We start from the raw sequence: 13610 nt of genomic DNA on the forward strand, positions 1-13610 counted from the left end.
GTCTTTGGGAAAACCATAATAAATAATGTTTGTCGTACTTCGAGCGATTTCAATGCATTGTACCATAGCACAATTGCAGTGACCATTTCGTGACTGACACGAAAGGAGGTATTTCCTTTGGATGCACCACGACTTCCGTGTTCTGTCGAATGCACAGCCACTAGAGTCCTCAAGGTGATGTAAAGGCGCACAAGGGAATTTTTTGTTCCTCAGTAGCTGGAATGGTCTATCTTCTTTTTCTACATGCCTTGCTTCTACCATAAAGATTGGGCGAGGCCTCTCTGAAAACCTGAGGGACATTGTTATATGTTTGCGTCATGCGCAACAGTTGAAGTTTATGAAGTAGCCTAATTGCTTCAGGGGCTAGACTGTCATTTTTGGCTGATATTGGGTGCTAGTCTACAATTAAATTTACATCTGCTTACCTAAGGAGTGGGCAACGGCCTTGCCGCAGTGGATACACCGGTTCCCGTGAGATCACCGAAGTTGAGCGCTGTCGGGCGTGGTCGGCACTTGGATGGGTGACCATCCAGGCCGCCGTGCGCTGTTGCCATTTTTCGGGGTGCACTCAGCCTCGTGATGCCAATTGAGGAGCTACTCGACCGGATAGTAGCGGCTTCGGTCAAGAATACCATCATAACGACCGGGAGAGCGGTGTGCTGACCCCACTCCCCTCCTATTGGCATTCCCCACAGGGGATGACACGGCGGTCGGATGGTCCCGGTAGGCCACTCGTGGTCTGAAGACATTCCTACTAATTTCATAATGTCCATTTATAGACTAATTTGCGACGAAGTATGCTAAACAATTTAATAACAGTTGTTAATAGATTCGTCAAGGCTTTTTTTGGCAGCTGCTTCTTTTTCACTCTCATTGCATCCCTAAGAATGAATTAATGGATGGAAAAGTCCCTAAAAGCTACATATTTTTATTAGAAAAATTCTTATTTCTAAGAACACATTTGTGATCAATCCGCAAAAACATATTTTGAATACCATTTAGAAAAAGGACTACAAAATTCATTTCTCCCTTGCAGTATGTATGTCTCTCTTATTCAGCATGCCTCAGAAATATCCAGTAAAAGAAAAGACATTGTTTTACAGTAAGGAATTTATTAGTAAGTTGCCGTAATAATAGGCAACACAGAGCTGTGATTAGTTTTCACTGTAAGCACACATTTCTCTGTAAGTGACAACTTTATTAAAGTGAAACATTGCTTACTATAAATATATACAGAATTTCGAAGAACGAGGACAACAAAGCACATATGATATTCAGTACCATATCCTCTGAACAAGTCATCCATACACAACGATAAATAATATAAAGACAAAAACGTATCATACATCATCGAACGTAATAATTTACAATCAGCCAGGTACTAACAACACAATTAAATACTGAAGTCCCGTAACCACTCTTCTAGAATATTTTATCGAAATTTCATCTCCGTATAGGGTACAGATTGTTACGTCTCTCACATAAATAATATAATAGCTAAGGCGTTAGCGATGTTTACGTTGGTATGTCATAGCAGTTGTGAGATAAAGCGTTCATTATGTTCGCTTTATAATATCCAGGTACTTTCCTTATTTTTACTTTTTACACCGAAAAAATATTCACAACGGAAGACTAGTCGTTTCATAATTGTTTAAAGAAGAAAGTAACATTTTAGTTCCTAGATGACTAAATTATTATTCCAGGCCTGCTGGGATGTCTACAGTCCGAAGGTTGTGACTGTATAGGAAGCTTCAAAAATCAGAGCACGTACACGTTTTTATCACAGAAAATTTTCGTATTATAGGAACATACCCTCATACAGCATTAGAGAGCATACATTTAATAGTGTCCTTAGAATAGTTTTTCATTCTGATGGTGGAGCCTCAAGAAATACCGTTTTGTGTGCTGTAGTTCGCAGGAAATATCAGTACATGTTTATGAATGATATAAAAACGATCTAAAGAAGATTTTGTTCGTGTTGTTTGAGGATATACTTTATAAGTGTTTGAACGTGTATCGGAATCGGATGGTTTCATGGAAACAGCTCAATATTTTAACCTGCACTTGTACTTCAGGGTGATAACCGGCTGCCTCGTTAAAATATTGTGCAGTTTATGCGGAAACAACTAACTTTACGGCCAAGCACCATTCGAGCACGGTGTATACGACCTCAATGCCCTCTCATGTCAAATGAAAACGCCGAATGAAAACGATAAGTGCTTTCTGGACGTTCTCAAGAATCCATTTCTCAGGCGCGTATGAAAATACTGACTAGCCAAGGACATAATTTGAGGTTTTCTTCGGCAATTGTTACACGTGAAGCTTTTTCATGTTGCTCTTACTTTTAGCAACGCATCCTGGAGGCAATATTACCTGGTTTCTATGTATCAATTCTGTGACTTGATATGATAAAAGTTCTTCCAGTTGCTGTTTGTTTCTGGATAGAACAACTTTTCGTTGGTCAAGTAAGCTAGAACGACACGAAGAACGAGAAAGAGGACTAAACATCCTGGTTTAATTATTGGATATTTGAGAGAGCCGCAAAATTAAGTACGTATTATGGCTATCATGCTAGCAAGATTTATAAAACTGTCATCTACAGAGGCAACGCTGTCTGACACACGTTAACTACACAAATTCTAACGCTAGAAGAAAAGTTTAGATTTATTTTCATGCATGATAGTCTCCAATCCTTTTTCATAGTGAAGTCCGGATCCAAATTATAATAATTATTACTAGTTATTGAATGGTGAGAATATAGAAGTACAATTTATCTCATTTTCTGCGGCTGACCTGATTACCAGAGACACAGTTTGTGGTTCTTGTAAGTTCGGTAAACAGAGTACAGTGCCTCTTTACTTTAAGAATGTAGTTGTGGTAAAAATTAATGCCAATTAAAAAGTAAAAAAAATTGATATAAAAAGCAGGAATATTATATTTTAACGTCGTTTTGACGTCGAGTTATTTCAGGGAGAGGAACCGGCCGTGTGCCTTTCAATGGAATGATACAATATTTGCCTTAAAAGATTTAGGGAAACCACGCCAAACATAAATGCGGATAAACGAACGTGGTTTCGAACCGTGGTCCTGCCGAATGAATGTCCAGCGTCTTACCACTATGCCACATTGCTCGTTTAGTGATAATTAATACCGGGTGATCAAAAAGTCAGTATAAATTTGAAAACTTAATAAACCACAGAATAATGTAGATAGAGAGGTAAAAATTGACACATATGCTTGGAATGACATGGGGTTTTATTAGAACAAAAAAAAAAGTTATCGAGCCTTTTTTCATCGAGGAAATGCGTGATTCTGGTTTTGTAACTGCTACCGTGACGGGTGAGGGGTACGCCGATATGTTACAAAATCGCATCATCCCCAACCTGGCTGATAAACACCTGCTGGAACGTACGATGTTTATGCAGGATGCCGCTCCACCCCATATTGCTACACGCATGAAAGATCTCTTGCGCGCGTCGTTTGGTGATGACCTTGTGCTCAGTCGCCACTTTCGTCATGCTTGGCCTCCCAGATCCCCAGACCTCAGTCCGTGCGATTATTGGCTTTGGGGTTACCTGAAGTCGCAAGTGTATCGTGATCGACCGACATCTCTAGGGATGCTGAAAGACAACACCCGACGCCAATGCCTCACCATAACTCCGGGCATGCTTTACAGTGCCGTTCACAGCATTATTCCTCGACTGCAGCTATTGTTGAGAGATGATAGTGGACATATTGAGCATTTCCTGTAAGGAACATTATCTTTGCTTCGTCTTACTTTATTTTGCTAATTATTGCTATTTTGACCAGATGAAGCGCCATCAATCGGACATTTTTTGAACTTTTGTATTTTTTTGGTTCTAATAAAACTCCATGTCATTCCAAGCATGTGTGTCAATTTGTACCTCTCTATCTACATTATTCCGTGATTTATTCAGTTTTCAAATTTATACTGACTTTTTGATCACCCGGTATATGAATGGATTCAAATGGTGTAGTGATGTAATGATGTTTATGCTAAACACGTACATTGCATATAACATGCATAGAAACACAGTAGGAACAAAGATTTAGATAGTCTTATGGCAGTGTATTCGTAAGCACTATCTATCGTGGGTTCTTTGTTCAGAATAAAATCTTAAAATGTGCTCTTTCTTTTTGAAGTCTCCTGTACTGTGAACAGGTTGCGCACCCCCGCGCAGGAAAATACGGAAAAATATCTATCAATTGTGTATCTTAGCACAGTATATCGGTTCAATAAGACCCCACAGATATTTAACGACTGAAAAATTATCTTGTCGCGATTTGGCTATGTACATTTTCGGACGGAAATGAGAATGGTAAAACTGCATCACGAAATGATATGTTTTCATATACCCGTGAATATTTTTCGTATTGTGCATTATATTGAAACCAGTCTCAGGTGTAAAGTGTCCACTTCGTCATTAAGAGCCCTTTCAGGCTACAGCCTGGGTCGAGACCTGGTCAATGGTCGCACCACGAACGAGTTGTCCTCCCAACTGGGTGGAACGGCAAGCAATGTCAGATGCCACGAGATCGACCTCTCGGGAAGACGAGAAACATACTTAAAGCACACTACATCTATGAGCCAAGTGTTCTTCTCAGAATTTGATATTTTGGTGGCCGCCATACCGTGCGAAACGGAGAGTCTGTCGAGACTGTACATCGAGTTCCGTTCAGAATACACAGCACAAGTGGCTGGGTGAACAGCCCTCCGAATATCTGTAAGTGCGGCACTGGGCTCTGTGGGAGGCCGTGGGGAAGTGAGACACCAGCTTTCTGTTAGCAGGCCGGGTGGCGCCTTCCAGACTGCCAGGGGAGCGACCTTCCGCCGAGGCAAGCTCCGCCGTCTGCCTCAGAAGAGCTGCTGGACCATGGAGACGACGCTGGCGTAGGTGCCCGTCAAGAAGGAGACGACGCCGACGAAGAAGATGAAGCCGTCCTTGATGACGAGTGGCCAGGAGATGCCGTACTCCCAGCGGTAGACCACGTCGATGACGGGCGGTATCAGCAGGGCCAAGGTGCACGACGAGACGGCTCCGATCAGCGAGATGAACACGCTCAGGTTGGGCACCACCTCGGCCAGCACGACTGCGAACAAGCAAACGTGGTGCCAAAACCTGCCACTTTAACTTCATAAACGCATCGACGAGGTAGTCATTACTCATGAAAGCGTTATTTATACCTACATACTCTGCTCTAAAAATCACTGTCTAGAGCAGTGTTCGTAAATATCTTGTACAAATCATCACATTTAAGAGGGGTAAGACGTCAAACGGGACGACTTGGAGCAGGAGAGGCGCCACAAGACATTTTAATTTCCACTGTCTTTACTTTTACAAATACATTCATAAAACTTTGTCAGCATGACCAGGATGTATTCAGGATTCAGACTGATAGTAGTGGAAGTTCAAAAACATAACAAAATAAATTTTGTTACATGCGAAATTTCATCATTTTTTTCACTTGCTATTGACTGCTATTGTTGCTATAGGTACACTTTTCTTCATAAGTAAGAGAGATTCTTCGATGAATTTTGCACAGAATACAAACCATACTTAGAGGTGCATGAAACTCTAGAATTTACTTAATTTACGTAAAAATTAACGAGCTGTTAAAATATAATTTTCCTGCTTTTTATATCAATTTTTTTACTTTTTAATTTGCATTAATTTTTACCACAACTACATTCTTAAAGTACCGAACTACATTTTAAACTTCATGTTTAGAAAAAACTCAAATTCTATAGTTAACTATCTCAATTTTTACCACAGCTTTTAATAGATTTGTAAAATTCTAGAGTTTCATACACCTGCAAGTATGGTTTACATGCTGTGCAAAATTCATCGAAGAATCTCTCTTATTTATGAAGAAAAGTGTACCCATAGCAACAAATGTAGCCAATAGTAAGTGATAAAATGGTGAAATTTCACATGTAAAAAAATGTACTTTGTTATGTTTTTGAGCTTCCACTGCTGTGAGTGTGACTCCTGAATCTTTCACGGTCGTACTGACAAAGTTTTATGAATTTGTTTATAAAAGTGTAGACAGTGGAAATTAGAATGTCCTGTGGTGCCTCTCCTGCTCCAGGTCGGCCCGTTTGACGTCCTACCCTTCTTAACTAATATCCATCGGAAGAGTGATACAATGTTCATAAAGATGTGTTTCTTTCTTTTAACAGAACCTTGTCAGGAATTATTTCAAGTTTGATGTTGAAGTTCAGGTTATAAATGTTTCACGATTGAAGACATTTTGTCTGTTGTGTCAGTGCTCGTGAAAGTGACTTACTCCTATTTTCTTTTTCCGTATTGATCATAACGACAGGTAACATTTTTATCAGGGTAGCTTGTTTCAGCTTATTGTTGTCCTCATCAGATCAACACCAAGAAAGAAAAATGTATGAATATCTCGTAATTGAATCAATTTAGCTATCTTATAGCACAGTAACAACGTCATGAAAACTTTTGTATTACAGTTTGAAACCGTTTACACGCAATTTAAAATGATCTCATACCTAGTCGGGTCTGCACATCAGTGCTCTCACATTGTATTTAGACACGAATTGGTCACTGCAGACGCCTAAGCCAACCACTATTTAATCGTTTACAAAGGCATCCTCTCCCTTCCGCCTGGCGGCGCAAATGTGTTGATGTGCAGGTAACATGTGTATATTAACCATTATATCATTATACCACTTTTTCATGTCTAGTACTTTGAATAACTGTGGTTCGATATCAAAACCACAAATCCAAAGATCCGGTGTATGATCCTCAGTGGGTCCTAGGTCTTTTTTCTCTCAGTTAACGCATGTTAATATCAAAAATTCCAAGTTGCACCATGGTTTGGAGACCACATTAAACTGTAGATCTCAGTACAACTGGCTGGCCGCGTCTGTTCAGAGAGACAAGGTCATGCCTCCTCCGTTAGGACTGTATCTAGTAAAGCACTGCAACATTAGAGTCAGTCTTCGGGTTAAGTACAGTTTCATCTTTTTTTATTGTAAATAAGCAACTTTATATGAAACATTCGTTCTAAAACAATATTACTCCGCCGTTACTACTAGTTTACAAGGGAGTATTCATTTTTGGAACTGAACAGGAAAGGAATCATTCTGAATTTGTGTACAAATGATTTTATACTGTATTTATGTTGATGTACTGTAGGACAGTTTCATTGGTGTAATTATGAAACATACGTGCTACATTGCACCAGCTCTGTGTTTCGACAAACGACTTTCACAAGGTAGTGACTGTGAGTCATTGAACATCGTTCCAGCAATGTTAAGAATCATCAACGTTATATGTAGTGTAAACACATTATGGAAAGAAGGTAAAGAAGTGCTCTTTCAGTGCATCCCATCCCATGTTGGAATTCAATATGAGGTGGCAGACAAACTATCGAAGAAAATTACTTCAATACATGAAGTCGCACGTCTTTATATGTACGTAATATCGTACAGATTATCATACGCAACTGATAGGAAATAAGAAATACAATAAAAAATTATTCCAGGATATCCACAGCAAGAAAAAGGGGCAATACTGCAACTAATCACATGTCATCATTACCTTGCAGAACACCCGTATCCAGTTATGTGTAGCCCTCGCCCAAATATATAATTGGTAAAAAAGGGCACTCTGTAATAAACTGTTATCATTTACTAACTTGTGAAGGATTACAACACTATAAAACTACATGCTATATTGAGAAGCCTGAAAAAAATGTTTATCTACCAATGTTAAGAGTTCCAAATAACTAAAGGAAACAAAGCCGTATTTTTCTGATGATGAAATTCTGTCTCTCGTTTTATGGAAATGTACTTTGAATAAAACTGATGTTATTCGTTGTTATTTACCTCAACAGTGCCAAATCGGACCTTCTTCGGAGGAACGTGCAATTCTAGGGAGCACAATGGTTAATAAATAGACTCACATTAGCGAGGAACGGAGTTTAAATTCCTGTCTGCGCAAATAGATTCAAATTTTTCCCACATCAGTATACCAGAATACTGTGAAAAGTCTCTTGAATAGGCGAAGGCCAATTTCATTCTAAATCATGTTGCAACTCAGCTATTTCTTTGCGTCTGTGCTGTTGAAAGAATGTGCACTGTGATATAACCAACCCTAAGAATGAAGATTAGGGTTTAACGTGCCGTCGACATTGACCTTATTAGAGATGGAGCGCGAGCATAGAATGTTTCAAGGACGGGAAGGAAATCGACCGAGTTCTTTCAACGGAACCATCCCGTCATTTGCCTAAAGCGATTTAGGGAAATCACGTAAAACCAAAATCTGGTTGGCCAGACACGGATTTGAACCGCCTTTCTTCCGAACATGCTAACCACAGCGCCACTGTGCTCAGTGTGGGTATTGATAATTTCATGTGTAAGACAGTAACGTCACACAAATTTATTTGTATGTAAATGTCGTATTTTGTGCATTCCTTCTTACATTCGATGTAAACAGAAACTTAATTGTAGCTTTTATAAAGTTATTTATAATATTTTCAATAAATACGATATTGCCGTTCCTGATGGTTGTCGATATTGGCAACTATGGATACATTTCATGTATTTTGATTAAATGTGTTAATCTTTACACATAGAATATATGTATAAGTTAATTTAAACACTGTCTTTGCAAGTGATAAATAATTAGATTACATGCCGGCAAATGTAATCGCTGTTCTTTCTCACCTTGCGAATGGAGCCATTGTAGACATGTTTTGTATTTAGCTGCAGTTTGTAGGTTGGTTGTTTTGGGGGAAGAGACCAAACAGCGAGGTCATCGGTCTCATCGGATTAGGGAAGGACAGGAAAGGAAGTTGGCCGTGCCCTTTCAAAGGAACCATCCCAGCAGTTGCCTGGAGCGATTTAGGGAAATCACGGAAAACCTACATCAGGATGGCCGGACGCGGGATTGAACCGTCGTCCTCCCGAATGCGAGTCCAGTGTGCTAACCACTGCGCCAACTCGCTCGGTGCAGTTTACAGCTCATGGTAGCAGACTGAAGTTATTTTTGTCAACGAGTTGTTTGAAGTGTTTAAGATAAGAAGTCAAAAGCGTAAACATTCATCATTTCATTGCTTGTAATCCGCTGTCTTTCACAATCCCCAGAAGTTTCAGATTTTTTCATACAGGAAAATCCAGGAACAACATTTGTACCTCAAAGACAACGTATCTAACCAGCCTAAGCACCAGATACACACAAAAAAAAACTATTTAATGTGACCGTTTCCGTATTTAAAATTCTGCAAATTGACACACTCTGTTAGATTTTTTAATGGTGATTTGACCTTGTATTGAAAGTCGCTTATTACATGTGTGGACATCATCCAGGATCCATTAACATGCAAAGAAATTAGTCATGGAAGAGTATTTTTCAGGTAGCCTAAAAGATGTTAAATAGATGTAAAATGTAATGGACTGGAAACTGAACTGGAAACTAATCAATATCAGTGAACAATATGACTGGCCAACAATGTGGACATAACTCACCTATAATAGTATCAGGCTAAATAACTTACCAATTTTCAGCTTTCTTCTTTAATCATTTAACCAGGGTAGACAACAGAGAGAAATTGTGTAAGTTGAGACTGTCGTTTTTCAAGGTCCAAACTTATTGAAAGAGGACGATTCAGGACTAAATAAGGGCATTGAAAATTTGATGGATAAACCTATCATCGAACAATTTTTGAGGGACATGACCAAGCTGATAGAAACAGTAAGACTGTGGGAAATGAGTTAGGAAATCAAATTGTTGAAACAAATAGCTGAATTGTTAAGAACAGTGAAATTTTGAAGAAGTCTGTGTTTACTGACTCGGCAGATTTAACAATTAGATATCTCACATCTTGAAGAGTAGCTTGTAACACCAATATCGATTGTAAGTAGGTTATACTATGTTTCTATGTGTATGTGACTGTGAAGTGGTTGTTCGTTACTAATTAAGGTCATTGATTTGTGACACGAAATTTAAAGTTTGGTATGTATGTATTGTAAAAGCTAAAGAATGTTTAAAATATTGGAAGCTGGTTCATGCTTAGGGAACTTGTATTGTAAAGTATAAAAGCTGTAGGGAACCCCCTCCACTACGGACGTGGCTTGGCGCATGGTAAAAGGTGCTTTTGTCGGTCGATCTGGGCGGCTACTTGGTGGGAACGCTATGCATTCAGTGGCTAGCTGTTGTACGGTAAACATCGAGGGTGCCAAGTGAGGCATTTGGAAGCCGTTTTATATGAAATTTGCCCCGTATGTGGTTTTGGCTATTGCATGGTCCTCTTGATATTATGAAATGGCTCTAAAACGAGAAAAATCCGTCGCCAAGAAGAAATTGTAAGGAGCTTTAAACATCAAGAGTGTGAGACCAGTTAGCTGCCACGTTGCTTGCCATCACTATTGCGCCACTGCTCCGCCAACTTCAGGAACACTAATATGTATTAAAGCATGGACCAGTATATTTGTGTTAGTGTTTTTTCAATAATAATTCAAGTGCTATAAACCTGTGTTTGAACCTTGGCGTTATCCTAATCATGAACCGATGCAGGATCCCATCCTAAATGTTCAGAAACAGAGTATCCTGTTTCTAACTAAATAGTGATTTGGTTTCGTATTAAATGTGCAAAAGTTCAGTGCCAAAGGGTGTAAATGTTTCTATCTAAAATACCTACTACTCAGGTGATGAAAAAGGCATGTAAATTGAACTTATATGAAACGTAAGTTTGTATTGATTGCTACCATGAACTATTTTCTGAGGTTAACTCAGATATGTATTTGAGTAGTTTGCTTTAAAGGAATAAAATATTAACTATTCCAAGTGGGGTTAGGAATCAATATTAGTGAACTGCACTTTCGTTCTGAAATAATCACAGAGTTTGCCTGGAGACACAGTAACAGTTTATGGGTGCACACCATATTTTTCTCTTCTAAGAAAGATAATTGCAATATTTGTTGTTATTAAAGAAATCTGAAGCATTTACATGAATGAGAGTATAAAAAATGTATGTGTAGTATTATTTAATTTCATTTGTGGTATGCATATGTTAGTTAGATCAGAACTCTTTTTCATGCCCAACTTCGGTCCAGCGTGTCCTGTAGTAACCTCTCAGTGCTGAGTTGATTAATGATTGCAATAGTAACTATTATTATTATAAGTGAAATACCATTTATCGTCCTATGATTACTGATTTGTGTAAATGATAGCTACTGCTACCCATAACTTAGTTAGCCCTGTAGTCGTGCGTATCCAGTGCACTATTCAAAGGGGGTGTTAATGAAAGTCACTTTAGCTACTCATATTCAGTTTCCTTGAACATAATATTTCAAATTATTGTGCCTAATTAGGCTAGCGACCGTTTGTTATTTCACTTGTATACGCTTCTCTACTTTCATTATCAAAGTAAATCCTGTTAAGTTTTCTATTGATTGCCATATACACGAAATTAATTTTCGATACCCTTTATCCATTAGGAAAAAACACGGTCAGACATCAAATTCCTGCCAGAGGGTAACGCTAGTTTGTGAGCGTAGTGCTATATTTGGTGCGAACTTGCAAGAGAGCGTTATAAGATGCCTTAGTGGGGTGAAAGACTGTGTCTCTTATGTACCCACACAGAAAAAAAAATCGCTGGATGTGAGGTCTGGTGACCTGGGAGGTCAAAAGTAATGAACAACATGCCCAGATTGCAACATGCAAAATGCTATAAACAAACAACACCACAGCTGTGTCAAAACTTTGAACCTTCCTCTATCTACTGACATGAGCAATATGATTCTATCTTTTATTGTTTGTCTGCACTAAACAGCTGAAATCTGATGTTTCCTTTTGAATCACTCCGTATGTAAACAAATGTGCGAAATGAGCGGTCTTGTTTATATAAAAAGATCTGTAAGGAGAATGATGAAAATTTAATGGTGTTGTCTTTATCTTGTAAAGTCAAACTATTTTATTACTTGAGTGTTATTGAATGTTATTATTATTATTATTATTACTGTACTTGGTTGAGAACTTTGGAAAATACAAAAACAGGTTCACACCTTTAGTAGAAACAAATATGGAAGACGCCTATTATGATGCAGATAAACGTTAGCATGTGAACCACAGGGAGACATACACACTTCGTGTTATGCGCGTGAAATGCACAGGGCCTCGAGCTGTAGCAGCAGTGTATTTGTACTTGTTTTCTGTGCTGCAACCTTCGTCTTTTATCCTATCTCTCAGTCTTATCTCTCTCTATCAACACTAATTTTGTCTGTTAGTTAGGAATCCTCAGATTTTGATGTATAACGAACCTTATGCTTTATTGTCACAAGACAGCAAACCATATAGGAAATTGTGTAAATGCAGGAAAATACATACTACAATTTCTGTTGAGAGACGCATTTACCACTGAGTAAATCAGTATTCTGGTATGTTCTGGGGCTTATTGAGATTTTATTACATCATAAAGACTGAAGATTTTTTATAATATATTGATGACATTTATTATTCTTTTTATATCTGAATGTTCAATATTTGTCTACGCTGTATGAAATGTTAGGAAGTGGGATGGGATCGGTCATACTACATTATTTTGACTTTTCTGTATAAAAATACAGACACTGTAGAATGAGCTTTTCACTCTGCAACGGACTGTGCGCTGATATGAAACTTCCTGGCAGTACTAAAACTGTGTGCCGAACTGAGATCAAACTCGGGGCCTTTGCCTTTTGTGGGTAAGTGCTCTACCATCTGAGCTACCCAAGCACGACTCACACCCCGTCCCCATAGCTTCAATTCTGCCAGTACCTCGTCTCCCACCTTCCAAACTTCACAGAAGCTCTCCTGCAAACCTTGCAGAATTAGCACTCCTTGAAGAAGGGATATTGCGGAGACATGGCTTAGCCGCAGCCTGGGAGATGTTTACAAAATGAGATTTTCACTCTGCAACGGAGTGTGCGTTTATATGAAACTTCCTGGCAGACTAAAACTGAGTGCCAGACCGAGACTCGAACTTGGGTCCTTTGACTTTCGCGGGCAGTTGCTGTACCATCTGAATTACCCTAGCACGACTTAATGTTTTTCTTTCAATAATGTTTTTCTTTCTTTTTCTGTTCAAATAAATGGACACTAAAGCTGTTGTGGACTGGCACGACAGCCAATCCACAACGACGGGTAGCCGAAAGGCACGCGTTTAAGCTCACGCAGGCTGGCGTGAGGTCTGGAACAGTTAAGGGAATTTATAGTAGCAAAGAACGTAAGTAACTACTGGAATACTTAACTTTAATTCATAATTGGTGAACATCGGTCTGACTGTACATGCATCACAAGATAAATAGCAAATGATAATGGCGCCTTGCTAGGTCGTAGCAAATGACGTAGCTGAAGGCTATGCTAACTATCGTCTCGGCAAATGAGAGCGTAATTTGTCAGTGAACCATCGCTGTACAACTGGGGCGGGTGCTAGGAAGTCTCTCTAGACCTGCCGTGTGGCGGCGCTCGGTCTGCAATCACTGACAGTGGCGACACGCAGGTCCGACATATACCAACGGACCGCGGCCGATTTAAAGGCTACCACCTAGTAAGTGTGGTGTCTGGCGGTGACACCACAAA

The 13610-nt window shown here is 39.2% G+C and overlaps 1 protein-coding gene and 1 pseudogene across 1 annotated transcript in view; one reads left to right on the forward strand and one right to left on the reverse strand.

Annotated features, from left to right (window-relative positions):
* Positions 1-435: 435 nt before the first annotated feature.
* Positions 436-553, forward strand: LOC124797072 (annotated as a pseudogene).
* Positions 554-3859: 3306 nt separating this feature from the next.
* LOC124795344 (proton-coupled amino acid transporter 1) overlaps positions 3860-13610 on the reverse strand; it is a 257315-nt gene continuing 247564 nt past the window's right edge. Inside the window, exon 10 of the mRNA XM_047259332.1 lies at positions 3860-5112. Within this exon, the coding sequence (XP_047115288.1) occupies positions 4877-5112 (236 nt within the window). The 3' untranslated portion in view covers positions 3860-4876. The remainder of the gene's footprint in view (positions 5113-13610) is intronic.

This window comes from Schistocerca piceifrons, chromosome 4 (assembly GCF_021461385.2).
Source record: "Schistocerca piceifrons isolate TAMUIC-IGC-003096 chromosome 4, iqSchPice1.1, whole genome shotgun sequence".
In the NCBI taxonomy this organism is placed as follows: Eukaryota; Metazoa; Arthropoda; class Insecta; order Orthoptera; family Acrididae; genus Schistocerca; species Schistocerca piceifrons.